Here is a 15,662-nt window from a genome sequence, read left to right as displayed (position 1 = left end):
CGGTATTTCCGTCTTCTAGCAAATAATCCAGCACGAAAACAAGCGTCGTGTGTCGCTGGCTTTAGTGATGATTCGCGTAACGCTTGTTCAATTGCGCATGCGCGACTTTATCCCCACGACAGCGCATCATTGAACAGCGCAGGCGCGTACAGCTGAGGAAGAAGCTAGAACATCACTTTTCGTCACTTCCCGTTTTATGTTCGTGTGAGAAATATTCCGTGGAAATATCCTCCTCTTGCCGCCTGTCTTTTGTGTTTTCAATATCGAACTATCGGGATTGTAATTCTCAACTACGAATCGTGTCGAGTAAGCGACTAGGTGAGTGATCAGCAGAATCATAGGATCGGTCGTGCGCGAAAATCCGCCGTTGTTGCGTCGGTTGGAAACTTCCATTCCTTGGAGTCGTCCTCCATTTTGCCAAATCATACACTTTTCGTTCCGTACGATCGATTAACTATAAATAAGATAACGTAAGTTTCGGATTTCATATTTGCCATGAAAAAACATTTATTAACGCGATTTATGAAATTTAAGATCGGATAATCGAATATATAAGAATTAAGCGACGAATTTCGTTGTATATTTATCTGTTACTCTTTGTCCCATCTGATATTTTACAGATGCTATTGTTTTTTTCTAACGTTACGAATAACAATCATGTTATGATGACATGTACAATAATTCATGTGATGTCCTTGACTCAATGTTGTAAATATTTTGTTTCAGAGCCACCATGCAAATCTTTGTGAAGACTCTTACAGGCAAGACCATCACTCTCGAGGTCGAAGCTTCTGATACAATAGAAAATGTAAAAGCCAAGATCCAAGACAAAGAGGGAATTCCTCCGGATCAGCAGCGTCTGATTTTCGCCGGCAAACAGTTGGAAGATGGCAGAACTCTTTCCGACTACAACATCCAGAAGGAATCCACGCTTCATCTGGTTCTGCGTCTTCGAGGAGGCATGCAGATATTTGTCAAAACTCTCACAGGCAAGACTATTACTCTCGAAGTCGAAGCTTCTGACACGATAGAAAATGTAAAAGCCAAGATCCAAGACAAAGAGGGAATTCCTCCGGATCAGCAGCGTCTGATTTTCGCCGGCAAACAGTTGGAAGATGGCAGAACTCTTTCCGACTACAACATCCAGAAGGAATCCACACTTCATTTGGTTCTGCGTCTTCGAGGAGGTATGCAAATATTTGTAAAGACTCTCACAGGCAAGACCATCACCCTCGAAGTCGAAGCTTCTGACACAATAGAAAATGTAAAGGCCAAGATCCAAGACAAAGAGGGAATTCCTCCGGATCAGCAGCGTCTGATTTTCGCTGGCAAACAGTTGGAAGATGGCAGAACTCTTTCCGACTACAACATCCAGAAGGAATCCACACTTCATTTGGTTCTGCGCCTTCGAGGAGGTATGCAAATATTTGTGAAGACCCTCACGGGTAAAACCATCACCCTCGAAGTCGAAGCTTCCGACACAATAGAAAATGTGAAAGCCAAAATCCAGGATAAAGAGGGAATTCCTCCGGATCAGCAGCGTCTGATTTTCGCCGGCAAGCAGCTAGAAGATGGTAGAACCCTTTCAGATTACAACATTCAGAAGGAGTCAACACTGCATTTAGTCTTGCGACTTCGTGGAGGCGAACTCCTTTAAGCCGAAGTTCAGGAATATTACTAGTACTATGTAGTAAATTAGTACCTGTAGTAATATAAAGCCAGCGACACACGATGCTTGTTTTCGTGTTCGATTGCTTGCTAGATAGAAATATTGCGTTCTGGTTGGTGCATTTCCAAAAATGAATGATAATACACCAATTAAAATGCAGTATTTCCATCCAGCAAACAATCCAGCACGAAAACAAGCATCGTGTGCCGCTGGCTTAATGCAATATTTCTTTTTTTGTTATTCTTTTAAATTTATGCTTAAAATTGATATTCACAGATATGCATATTAATTCATTTTATCTTTGAAATTATTCCCGCATTACAAGAACGACGTGTGCGACAAGAATGTAGGAAGTTGTAGTCCGTGCAGATATAAAAACCGTATGCATTCTTGTACAGCACTGAAGCATTAAATATCGTATTCAAAACAACTCTTGTCGAGTGACTTTCCTCACCCTTTTATAGAATATTCAGTTCGATTCGTGGCCAGAATTTTATTTTTAGGCATCTGTACGGTTGTGAACAATGAGATAAAATCTTGGTTGCTTTTTCAAGCAATTGATCCGTCACTTAATCTTATTAATACTTAGTAAATAGATAAAGAAGAAATATAATCAAATGTGAGAGATATGGCTAACCGTGCAAGGTTTGTATAAAGTTTCGAGGAAAAAGGTTCATTAAAAAAATGGAGAACATGATGTATTGAAAAAACTTGTCTATATATTTCTGTTTCTTTATAAGACGAGTGTTATGATACATGTATGGTGAAATGCTTTCAATTTATAATGATCATGCTGTGATATCGTGGGATTGTTACATAATACAGAGAGAATCGCATGTCCAGTCTAATGTTGTCATACATAGCATAACAGTCTTGATGCATCTTACAATTTTCCAAAAGAAATCGTTTAATTTGCTATATGTTAATACATAGAAGTAAATTACAGATCGGTATGATAGTTTTGATTTCTACTTACATTTAAATATCAAAAGGATGCGTAAGAACGTAACAATAGCGCAAGTCGAGGCTCGACAGACTCGCGAAATAATTTACATAGCTATTATTTCTACTAACAACTAAAAGTTGACTTACACGTTATTACATGTTAATTGTTATTTACATATTGTTTTGTGCAGTCGGTTGCACTAATAGATCTACGAATAGGCGTTACGAGTCGCTTCGCACGGCTTTTGCAAATCCGGGTGTTTTCGTGGCGTTTTCGCTACGATCGTTTGATGAAAATTATCCCTACGTGGGTCCTGCAATTATAATGATTACGGATACGTTCAAATTGTTAATGTTGAGACGAGCGAAATATGGTGTTCGTGTTTCACCCACCTATAAAGCTTAACAACACCGGCAAGAATATCAAGCCGTGTGCCGCGCCGAATATGACGATGCCCAAGTACATCCTGAAGTAGAACACCCTGAAGATCTGTGACTTCGCGAACGCTAGTACTACTATTCCTACGAACTTGGTCAGTGTGATCCCCGAGAACACCTGTGACACAGTGATGACAAATAAGTACCATTTTGTTCCTCGCCTGAGAAAATCAACGTATCATATTGATGCGATGTTTCTTTCTCGAGGGCTCGAGTTTCGTCGCGTTTATTCTACAAGAATGAAGAATGACTTACGGAGCTTCCCATCATGCAAAGTGTCGCCGACGCTTTGCTGATCCTCGTCGTCGCCGTGGAAGTGATGTAAGAGTGCACTATATGGCTACAAAATTCCACGGAGATACCTGCCGCCTGTAAAAGATCCATATTTTGTTTTAGTTAATCATAAATTATCGATATTTTTAGCGGTAGATATTGTAAGTTAATTAACGGTTGTAATTTAATTTAGAGGCCATTCAACAATAAGTTACGCGAAATTATATATTTTTACTCCCCTCTCCCTTTGTCATATTTTGTCATAAAATATTTCGGCTCACTTCCAATATTGTATGATATGTAGAATTACCTCCTCCTCCTCTTCCATATTATGTTATTAGATTTCTTTCAACAATAATAAGCATTGTATGTACCAACCGCTTGAATGACCCTTTAATACAACGTATATATATTTGGCTCAATTATATAATTTAATTTATAATTCAATTTAATCATAATTTTCTAGCGTTACGTTCGTTAGAGAGATAGGAAGATATCTTTTTTACAACATTCGAGTTTGTCCTTGAAAAAGAGTCACGATCAACAATTGAAGCTTCGATACGAACCATGACCAAATTTACGAGGGAGACCGCATTCAAAGAGATGTTCCACCAGTACATGAGACCTCCCAGATTCACCAGTACCATCAGCACGTTAAGCAATACCACCACCGCGGAGAAGAGCGACAAGCCCGTGAGAAGTAGCGTTACCACGAAGATTACGACGAGAGTCAGGCTTATCGATAAAAGAGTCTCTTGCCAAATAGTCAGATACTGCTCGTAGAATACGTAGAATACGCTAAAACAGGTCGCATCGTCGGGAAATGATAAAATGATAAAATTATCATCTCTCGATCGCCGGAAAGTCGGGAATTTCACTTCCGGAGACGGTTTGTCTGACGAATGTCAGAGAAAAAAATCAGATTACTCACCTGTACGGGAACAGTTTGACCTTCTGGTCCGACAGTTCGGCGTCGTTGATCATGTTTGTGATTTTGTCCGATATTTTTCTGGCAGCTCGCATCGACTCGTACCAATCGGACGATTTTTTCAATGGAACGTGATAACCCATGAAGTACGAGTCACCCACATTGGTCAAGCCGAATTCGTCGTAGTAGTAATTTAACCCCTGTTCGGGAGACGAGAGTTTTAGTTAGCCGGTGGTTGCGTTATTTTTGTTGAGACATTTTGATTCTATATTAAACTTTTACCTCTACAACATATTGGGAATTGAGATAGCAAAATAGGTTTAATTCTAATGATATAATTTTACTCCTACTTTTTGACTCTCATGTCTTCCATTTTCACTGGTTTTGGTGTCAAAATAGATTATTTTGAAAATAATCCATATGAACGTGAATTTAATGATCAAAATATCGAAAGCATTCATAGCTTCAAGGTAGCGTTGAAATGTAATCTTTTAAAATTAAGGAAACGTTAAAGTCGATGACGAACGTCAATACCTTGTCGGGCGTTGATAATGTAGAAACGATCCTCAAAATATTATGTTATATAAACATTGACACCATCACGCTACTCTTATATTTCTTGTACGTAAATAGATTTTATAAGAAGATTAATAAGACGTAAACTTTGCAGCAAAATCAGCATTCCATTGATAAAGTTTTTAACTATGGCATCCCTTTAGAGGTTCAAGAAAGAAATTTACAAGTAGTACCGTCAAAGTAGGTTTTTCTTAATCTACAGGCGCAAATTGTCGCCTTAAGAATGTCAAAGTAGCATCAAAATTTCGACACGGGAACTCTTGTTCGTGTTGTTGAAGGTTGTTTCCAATAACATTGAGACTTACGCCGTAGTAAGCTGCTCTGCCAGCTTTAGCACAATCTTCGTCTGGAACGTCTGTCAAAAAGTAGGGTAAATACTTTCTGAAATCCCTTTCAGTCGGTCGAGACTTATCCTTCAGAATATTGCACTTGATGCAATTGTCTGAAAATTCAAATAATTTTCGTTATTATAATTATCAGTAATTACAATTATAATTATCGAATTATAATTATGTAGGAAAATTGAAAGTGCCGCCATGCGACACGCGGACTTCGATATTAACTCTAATTTGGCACACAAGCAGCAAGAAATAAGTGCACCAATAATGGTTAATATTGACGTCATGCAACGTCACTTACCATTGTTGTGGGGACAAAACGATTCATTGGTGGGGAAGTACTTGCAGCATCCGTCGATGGTCGACCAGTCGAGGTAGTCGTCTATCCAAGAGGAAGCCGCTTTAGATAAATATGATCTGCAATTATTTGAAATTTATTTTACGATATCTTTAAACAATCCTGTTTTGTGAAACCTGAAATTATCGGAAGCGCTTCGGAGAGATTATCGCGAGCGTCATATTTATCCGTGAACTTTTTTGCAAAAACGCAATCGTCGTTTTGTGTTAGATTCTATTTATGACTTGCGATATTTTTTCAACGCTCCTGTAGGGTAATACACGGGGATATCTCGGAGATACTAACACGGAGGACTGGCTGGCCGCCGAGTAGATCTGCGTATACAAGGAATCGGCGTTGCATCCTTGACCGCCGCATATGACGTTCTGCACATCCCTCCTGCTGTAATTCAAGCCCTCCGTCAGCACGAAGTACACCGGCGGACCCATCGACAGAAGATCCTCCATGTACTACGAGAAAGATGCTTATTAGCTATTATATGACACTCTTTAAAGCTGCGTGTTGTATGATCTGTTAGTCATGTGCAGAAAAAAAAAGTGTTAAAAGATTCAAGTAATTAATTTACTTCAATACTCCTTAGCAAATTTTTACGTGGGTTATTTGGATTACTTCGAAGTAATATTTACTTAATCCAAGTAAAATATTTTCTATGCACATTATCCAAATAAAATTTACTCAATCCACGTAAAAATTTACTAATATTGGAGTAATTATTTAAATCTATTTAATATAATATAATTTTATTTTATTATAATTTTTTTCTGTGCACAATTTCATCAATGATTTTCATCGATAAAAAAAACTCAAATTCTTTAGAATCGCGCGATGCGGCCTGTCAATCATGATTTTATTGATGACTCTCATCGATGAAAAAATTTTTCGAATTTCGAAAGTTCTTTGCCTGCAGCTGACGTGCTCTTAAATGTTAACAATCTAGAATTAATTAACGATGACAATCTAGAATTAATTAACGATAATAATCTAGAATTAATTAACGACGTATACAAATTGCGTTGGTTTTCACCTGGAAATACTTGAGGACATAAGAGTCTTCCGGCATCGAGAGTTTCTGATCCAATCCGATTTCGACCTGCGGTATGACTGCGACGTGAGTGGCCAAAGCGGCGATGAAGATCATCATCACCACGGTTCTAGTCGGCGTTTTCATCAAGAACGGCGTGTAGTAACGCTCGAAGAGCAGGTGGATTAGACCCGGGCGATCTTCGATCTCCATGTTCTTGTCGACTCTAACACAGCAAAGCACATCCAGACGGCTTGCCTGGAAATCAGCACATCGATCGTTCGTTCATACTGTCATATTTTTATCATTTTAATTTTTAATTTTTGATTCTTTTTATTCATTTTTAGTTTTTTTTTTTAAGAAAACCTCATGAGTCGTGTGAGCGTCTGAATAATTTACCTCGTATCTCGCAGAGTCGAGAGACAGTAAAGCGATGAAAGCGGTTATCTGCAGGAGAAAGTTAAACAGAATCGACAACGAAGCGTACATGGCGAAGGTGTTGACAGCCGGCATCGATGAGAATGCTCCTGAAACATTCGGAATTTTTCGTTATTACAGATAGCCGCTTCTTCGTGTTGGTATTTTAAATTTCTTTTTTATGTATTTATCGTGTTACGTCACGTTACCGATGAGGAAGCAGAAAAATTCGGACATGCTGGTAAGCAGCATCGAAGGTCCAACCGCGGCCAGGATCCTACCGATGTGCTCCGCTATCGTTTCACCGTTGTGTCGCGGATTCCTCTGGTAGTTTTGCACCAAGATGAAGATGTTGTCGACTCCGACAGCCAATACCAGGAAGGGAATCACCTGAACGATACAAATCACGGTGAAATGCGCATTAATTATTATGACGTCATGATTAACCCTTCATTGGCACATTTATTTCTCACTGCTTAGTTGGCACACTGAGTCTGCGAGTCTTTCTCGAACACATTGAATTGTGTTCGATAAAAATCGCACGATGTACGTTTGATTATTGACTTCCGCTTATTGTGAGACATTATACCTCGATCGTGAGCAAAGTCGTCGGCACGCCGATGTAGCCGAAAACGCCGAGCGAACATCCGACCGACGCTATGACTATGATAATCCCGCCGACACTCAGTACGATTCTGCTGTTGGTCTGAAATGCGAATTTGTCACATCGAAGAATCGTTCGAACGCGCTTTGACACGTCTCACGGTCTCCCCACGACATCAAGGACGACCTCGTTGAGGGGGAACTTACGAAACAGCCGGCGAGCGTGGACCGAATTTTGCCGAGGGCAATGGAGATGTAGACGAACATGAGGAGGTAACTGATCACCATCGTTGTCACCTCAGCCTTCGACGTTCTGTCCAATTCGTCCTGTATCGATTTCTCCGTCGTATAAGCGACATCCATGAATTTCGGTCGATCGTTGTCCACCCATTTCGCCATGAAGTCGAGAAAGCTAAAATATTCGCGCGATTTAACTTAAGTCGGGCTTTTTAAGATATATTTAATTTAAGTCGGGCGCGTCAGTCGTTATTTTCATACAGAAGAAACAATTTTGGTGCAACTGAATTTTCTTCTATTTTAAATTATTTATTTAAAAAATTATTATTGTCTGGGGATCAGACGAAAATTCACGGAGACAACTTTTGCTGACATAGCAAGTTTTTTGTTACTATAGTGATGGCAAAAAAACTCCGTCACACGGGAAAAGTAATTTTATTGTTGTAGCGAAAACGTCGTCGCGACGGCAATAAAATTTAGTTGGCATAATTAGCAATTAATAAATTCCCTCTTAATAAATCTTTTTGTCATTATAGTAATAAACAATTTGCTGTGCCAGCAAAAAATTTTTCTCCGTGCTCACTTGTAAGAGGTTTCTACTCGGCCAATTGTTCTCCATTATCTCAGCCGAGTTTTAATGTAGCTGAATATTCACACGAATATTCTCAGTTGCAGTAACAAAGATATAACTTTTCGTCACTTAATTTTCACGTGATCCTTGTTCAATTGCAGAAACTGAACATTTGTTTTCCATGCACGACTTTCGCCCCGGCTACGGCTTCGTTAACTTTGACGTACCGTTGTTCCCATTTTATAATCTGCACGAGCTCTTCCTGTTTGAGCGTATTTTTCACCAGGAAGGTCAAAATCAACCCTGTCGCTTTAATGTAATCGTCGGAGTCGTATTGGAATTCGCCTTCCTTCAGGAAACCTCCGATCGTTATGGCGGGTATGATGGGTCCCTTGTATGGAGCCAGACAGAGTGGGTTGAGTGCGTTTCTGAGTGAGCAAATTTGTCACCTTAAGGATCATGTAATATTTTTGCTTCAAACCAAATTCTTAGAAAAATCTTAAGGGACGTGGCGACAAAATTAATCATTACTCACTGCATGCAACTGTACAAATGGTCCAAGTAGTTGATTTCGTATTCGTCAGAAATCCGCGTATTGTTGAAGAAATCGACGTCGTTCTGGAAATATCCCCAGACGCTCTGCACCGTGCAGAGGTCGAGAGTGACCGGCCCGGTGAATTCGCTTTGTACGGGAGCATAACAGATCTTCTCCAGACCCTCGCCGGTATCTTGACCCAACTGCGAAAAATCGTTTTACGTAAAGCTCGTCAATTGCATCTCGCGCTCGGCGAAATGTCTCGATTACATACCTCGAGAATCTTCCCCTGCAGCTTGTACACGGCCAGCAGGAAATCCTTGTTGAATACGGGCCCGAATTCCAAGGTCCCCGTCGTAGTATTATGCTTTATCTGTTGCGAGACGTGAGAAAAGATTCTCGTATAGAAAATACACTTTCTCCTTTTTTTTAATATTATTTATTATTATTATTATACTCTTTATTATATATTCTATTATTATATTTACTATATATATTATTTTACTATTATATATTATTATTTATTATATTATCATCATTATATTATCATATATTATATCTCACATTGTATTGTTGTTATTATATACTATTTATTATTATTGAATATTATTAATTTATTATTGAATTATCACGTGTGTTTGCTATCACGGTTTATTCGAAGAACTCTTTCCACAGGCTATATTATGTTTTTTTTTATGTAATTATATAAAACAAACTTTATTTATTTATGTGCACGTAGAGAAAAATAATGATTGTTGTCACACATGTGCAACGCTGGTAGTGAAACGTGTTAGATTTGCACACAATTGTGATCGCCGTAATAGACATTGATTTGCTGCCGCAATCTTACGCTATCCTATTACCTTATCGAGGCCGACAGCCTTGATGTAGATCTGTTCGGTTCGATAAAATGGATGGAATCGAGTATCGTAATAATTCTTCTCCATCCGCGATCTACTACCCGGTGCCGCCCAGATTTCGATTGGATTCACCGTCACCGAGAGGTACCCGATGCCGTAACACAAACTGACGATGACGTATGAGACCAAGAATAGGACGATAATGGAATACGTCGCGAACACTGTTAAACATTATTTCACACGTCGACGTTATCGAGAGTATTCGATTCAGTTTCGAGTGCGCTTTCGAATTGCACTCGGATTAATCAAAATAATTATTAGTAGGAAAATAATCTCTTTCATAAAACAAAGTTAAAAAAGGAAAAAAAGCAACAATATATACTATTTTAAAAGTAGGTACAATATCATAAATTTATATTATCATTTATAAATAGATAAAGATAAAGCACGAATACCTCTTCCCCACACAAAGAAGGACTTCTCGAAGATTTTTTGGCAATATTGACCGCAATTTCTTCTGTTCTTTTGTACCATTTCTTTCTCGGCACCTGGGGACATATAAAAACGTCGGATTTGGATGAGGACCCGCACAAGAGGTGGCGCCTTGTAGTGGCGTGCGGGCTGAGTAGCCTCTGCATCTCCAGCAGAGGTGAAACCAAGCCACCTCGGCATAATGCATCTATACCACTTAAATTATCCTCGACACCGGCATCTGAACGGTAGCTCAGACGTAATCAACAACCATTTGTGGCAATGTATTCGCGGGATATTACGTGTGAGTGATTATCTTAAGTGTCGAGCGGAATTTAAGGATATATTACACATTAATACCGTATCTTCAGTGGTGTATCAAGGAGACTCATAAATTTAGTATTTATCAAGCAAAATTACGTCCCTCTACACTGATTTCGCTATCTAAATAATAAATGTTAATTTAGCGAAGAAATGAAGTTGAGATAGACATATATATACAACATTACAAATATGAAAATATTATTCTTATATTATTATTATATGAATAGATAGACATATATATACAACATTACAAATATGAAAATATTATTATTTTTTATTTTATATGTAATTCCCGTCGAAGCTCGATCCGGCTGTTCGTACCTTTCTTTTGATATTTCATCACGAGGCCGTAACCGATAGAGACGATGATCGTCACCACGAGAACCAGTATCGCCGCCACGATGCCGTAGCCGTTCAAGTCACCAATCTTGAAGATGTTACCCGTGCCGAGATCTAGTTTCGTTGAGGCACACGCGCTAGGGCAATCGACGCAACTACAGGCCATGGAGTGTTCCTAATGGAACGTGGGCAAAATGATATTAAAATTTGCTTATGAACTTACGGCAAGGCTCGATCTCTGAATTTCTTCAGAGTGAAGTCTCTCTCAAAAAGTAAAGTGACTGAGTCATTCGAAAATTCGAGCCATTCTTCACCCATTTAGAGTAAATTATCCATTCTGAATCGTCGAGTGAATATTTTCACTAGAAATTTAAGAGAGAATCTGATGACAATCAGCGTTATGTGCGCTATTCTCTAGATCGAAATTTTTTACTATTACACAATTTTTAACCTTTCACGTAGAAAATTATAAATGATATACCTGAGTTGTGTATGTGTGTTTCTCGCGCGCGCCGAAAAATGTCGACTATAAAGAATATATTCATTCCGATCGATTGAAATATTCGCTCACGGAGTCGGAATCGATTCTAAACTTGAATGAAACATTCACTGTTGCGATTTTTCAAGTGATAATATTTTCATTATCACTTTGAGTGAAAACATTGCCTTCCATCCGTTTTGAGTGAGATTTCAGTTTAAGAAATTCAAGGAGTTCGAGCGAATTTCGCGCTCTCTTGGTTCTTCGTACTTACATCATAAACTTCTTTGCAATTCTTGGCCTTCGCGTTCCATGGTTCCTCGCCCCATTTCTCCGTCTCGTCGTAGACGTATGTCATTTGGAAGGGTGTGAAAGTATTTGCCTTGGTATCGCCCATGTACTTGTACCACCTCGTAAATCACGAATCGTGTAATATTCCCGCATACTTTCTTGCATTTCCGACTTATTTATTTATTCTTATTTGTTTATTTCTTTCTATTTATTCGACGGAGCAAAACCCTTCATTTGTGTTTAATATAGGTTTTCTAAACTTATACATTATTATAATTATGATTATTATACCTTAAGAAAAAATGTTTAGCGTTTGCGACTATAATCGCGTTAATGAAAGAATTACAATCAAGAAAACCATTTTTGTAATAAATGTAGTATCAGTGATAATAACTTTACGTACATATTATTATTACATATATATTATTACTAATATATTTTTCAAGTTAAAATCGCAAGATATAATTGAAGTCGAAAATGACAATAATTTAATGAGATTTTTCTCAACGTATATATTATTATTATTATATTGTTTATTATTATTATTATTATTATTATATTGTTTATTATTATTATTATTATTATTATATTGTCATTATTATTGTTTTTATACTTACAATTTCGGGGTACATCTGCTGGCGCCTTTATCGCCGCAGGCTATATCCATCGCGAGATTGCCGGTGGTAGGATTAACCACATATTTACATGAATCGAATGTCCCGTTTATATATTCTTCCGTTACATGAACCTAAGAAACACACGCGGGTATATGAACTTATGAAATACTTGAAGCAAGTAATATTTACTCGAAGTATATATTTTTCTGTGAATTCTGTATTTTTCGAGTTAAAATCAGAAGAAGATACAGTTGAGGCCAAAGATGATTGTAATTTTAATGGAATTTCTCTCATGCGAATGCTTTTCCGCTCTTCGAGATTAATTTCTTCGCGATACGATTGAATTTCTTACAGGGGTCGGGTGGGATTCGAAATGCGTTTGATCACCTCGACTTCTTCGACGTACTCGATCTCGCCCTGCTTGCCTTTCTTGGTTACGTTGAGGAATCGACTGTGCTCAGGGCTGCAGGTTAGATCGCAAATCAGCCGGAACATGTTCCTCACACAGGTCGCACACCTGCCGAAAAGTCCTTCGGCCATTGTCATGCTATGGCTCATCGTCATAATCTGAGCGTGATCGCAGCATGTCTTCGGCGATTTTCCTGCAAGAGATATCGCGCATTCTAATCACTTAGACTGAGAGAGAGAGAGAGAGAGAGAGAGATTTAATATTTATAATCATCTACTACTATTTTCGTGATTAAAACCATAAAAAAACGGTATAATTGTAGTTGAAAATAACTATAATTTCTCTCAGTGTACTTTCTAAATTTCTTAAAGTAAAATCTTATTCAAAAAAAATAGAGTGACTACCAGATTACTCGAATTCGAATGACTTTTCATTTAAAATGAATCCTCCATTCTGAATCGTCGAGTGAACGTTTTCACTCGAAATTCAAAAGTGAATCTGACGCGTTCCACCGTCTCACAAGAACATATTTACTCCAATTGATTGTAACATTTATTCATACACGGAGTCCACTTCAAACTTAAAGTCAATGAATCACTCTCGCGATTTCAAGTGGCAATATTTTCACTATCGCTTCGAGTGAAAATTTTCACTTGTTTCGAGCGTTACTTATGCGATTTTCAAACTTTATGGGTTATGTATGAACTGTAAGACTGAAAAACGTATAATTTTCTATCTAAGGAATGACCAGCATACATCTAGGTAGAACAGAAAATCACGATAACGTCAAAATGACGAGAAAGTGGTTATCAAAACTCATTTTTCGATCATTTTCTCGCCATCATGACGTCATCGTCGCTTTCTGTTTTATCAGAGCATGACGTCGACTGTTTACTCGAGTCGCAAGCTCTTCCTTTCTCTCACAATCGCTCTCGAGAAATCCAAGTGGGACAAAAGATCATGACAATATCGAGACGATAGAAAAACGGATTTTCATAGTCATTTTCTCATCATTTGGACGTCATCATAAATTTCTCTTCCACTTCCGGACGGAACGGGAAGTGACGATGACGTGAAAATAATGGGAGAATGGCTATAAAAACTTATTTTTCGATCGTTTTCTCATCATTTTGACATAATTTTGACATCATCATCACTTTTTGTTTTAACTGGACTGCAAAGCGCACGAATCAAGTGACATTCAATCTCGGGATACGAACCGTTTTCGAAGAGGTGTGGACATTTCTTCTGCAGCTCATTCTCGGCGGTCACGTTGTTGATCAACCGGGGAATGGTGTTAGACACGCAGGTGCGCGGTCCCTTAATTGATTTTCCACATTCACCGTACCACGCGCAAGTGCGTCCTTCCGTCAAAGTCGCAACATAACACAGCGCGAACAGAATCCCGAGCACTTGCGGATGCCTCATGGCTGCGGGTGAGCACTTTGGTCAACCGAGAACTCGAAGACCGATCAGGTCTTGTCCTGATCCTTAAATCGCTCGATTATCTTCCGATGTTTATCTACGCTGAATGTGGGGGAGTCACATTATCTGCCGCCGCTCTGCGAAACGTGTCTCGCTATCGTCAATCCGCCCTTCTCGCGATTTTGCTCGATCGCAATCTCAATTTCGGAAAAGCTGTCCGCGTTATTCGCGCGTCTCTCACCACGACGAATATTGGAATAATATTTCAATAATACTGTTTGAAAAATATTATTTGGAAAATATTAATATTAAATATTATCGGTGTGTGTTATTCGCGTGACGATACCTTTTCCTTTTCAACGTACAGCGCAAAGGTACCTCATTGTTATACCAAATAATGTTATAATATTAATATTAACTTTATATATATATATATATGACACTGTTATGCTACCAATACCGCGATCCGATTTGCTCCGCTTCGCGAGAATGTTCCGTTTACAGCTTCACTTCGCGGGTTCGTTTCGCGCGATCGACGCCATCGGACTGCACATATGCGGATGCACACGCGAGTAGTAATATCTCGAGGATATCCCGAGTTATCTCGGCGAGACACCTCGACGTCGCGAAGAAGAGCGTTTACTCGCCCGCGCCGGACGGACGGCTATTATATCCCAGAATATCCCGTTCTCTTCCGAAATAAAGCGACTATCATGAATAATCGGCGTATGTCTCAATGTCCAACCGAGTTTATCAGCGGGAGCTACTTGCTGACATTCGACCATGTAGGCGAACATTCCAACGTGCTCACTTATCGACGACAGATCGTTATCCGAGCCTGGCGTGACTGAGGTTGTCAGTTTCGATCACTTATTTATTTAGAATCAGATTAGACAAGATGGACAGAAAAACCCGCGGAAGACAGGTGTCGCGCGACGATAACGCGCGAAAATTGCGATTTCATGCCTTTCAAATTAGCATATGCGAATTACACTCGAATATGTAATGTGAGGTAAATGTAAATGGCAGTTGCGTCATAATCGCGACTCACGATCCACCCGGGACTTCATTACTATTCGTTGTATCTTCGATCGAAATTATTTATCCCGCCTTAGAAATTTCATTAATTTTGAAATTTAGCGGAAAATATTATCTCGCTAAAGATATCGTTTCGCCAAAGCGAGATAAATTAGATGCTTTTGAGATACGTATATGTATGTATATATGAAGCACTTGTCATGGCTAAACGTTTTTAAGTGATTAATTGAGTGTCCCAATTCTTTAGTTTTTACTAATCACTACGTAAATCGATGAAAGGATTATCGAACACCTGCATGTTATCGGTATCGCATAAAACAACGCGATAAAACTGATTATATTTACGCTGCACGTGTTCGAGTAATATTTGTTTCGGATCAATTTGGAGAGGCATAGCATTTAAATCCAGCCGAGAGAACTGACCGATCATTTTTTGGAGTTTTTAACGTCGATCTTTTCATTTTTTATTTTCAGAGTAGCCTGTTTGCTTCCACGTGTAAT

The 15,662-nt window shown here is 38.8% G+C and overlaps 2 protein-coding genes across 2 annotated transcripts; one reads left to right on the top strand and one right to left on the bottom strand.

Moving 5' to 3' along the window:
• The first annotated feature begins 157 nt into the window (after nucleotides 1–157).
• LOC106749377 (polyubiquitin-B) lies at nucleotides 158–2,099 on the top strand. Its single transcript, XM_014628757.1, is given in 3 exon segments — nucleotides 158–318; nucleotides 727–1,648; nucleotides 1,650–2,099. Coding segments are annotated over 2 exon segments (957 nt in total). The 5' UTR covers nucleotides 158–318; nucleotides 727–733; the 3' UTR covers nucleotides 1,692–2,099.
• A 104-nt stretch (nucleotides 2,100–2,203) lies between these two features.
• LOC106749376 (Niemann-Pick C1 protein-like) lies at nucleotides 2,204–13,971 on the bottom strand. Its single transcript, XM_014628756.1, has 22 exons — nucleotides 13,919–13,971; nucleotides 12,677–12,891; nucleotides 12,290–12,420; nucleotides 11,656–11,791; nucleotides 10,886–11,078; nucleotides 10,225–10,317; nucleotides 9,773–9,990; nucleotides 9,184–9,282; nucleotides 8,910–9,112; nucleotides 8,602–8,802; nucleotides 7,774–7,978; nucleotides 7,553–7,669; nucleotides 7,173–7,353; nucleotides 6,946–7,073; nucleotides 6,550–6,804; nucleotides 5,811–5,974; nucleotides 5,469–5,584; nucleotides 5,135–5,271; nucleotides 4,257–4,453; nucleotides 3,892–4,123; nucleotides 3,308–3,421; nucleotides 2,204–3,170 (listed from the first exon to the last, which is right to left on the bottom strand). Exons 2-22 carry the CDS (start codon nucleotides 12,851–12,853, stop codon nucleotides 3,000–3,002), a joined length of 3,468 nt encoding a protein of 1,155 aa, XP_014484242.1. The 5' UTR covers nucleotides 12,854–12,891; nucleotides 13,919–13,971; the 3' UTR covers nucleotides 2,204–2,999.
• Between the last annotated feature and the right edge of the window lie 1,691 nt (nucleotides 13,972–15,662).

This window comes from Dinoponera quadriceps, unplaced genomic scaffold (genome assembly GCF_001313825.1).
Source record: "Dinoponera quadriceps isolate SergipeBrazil2010 unplaced genomic scaffold, ASM131382v1 scaffold3683, whole genome shotgun sequence".
Lineage (NCBI taxonomy): Eukaryota > Metazoa > Arthropoda > Insecta > Hymenoptera > Formicidae > Dinoponera > Dinoponera quadriceps.
The sequence above is the reverse complement of the archived record's forward strand: the minus strand, read 5'-3'. Positions and strand labels throughout refer to the sequence as shown.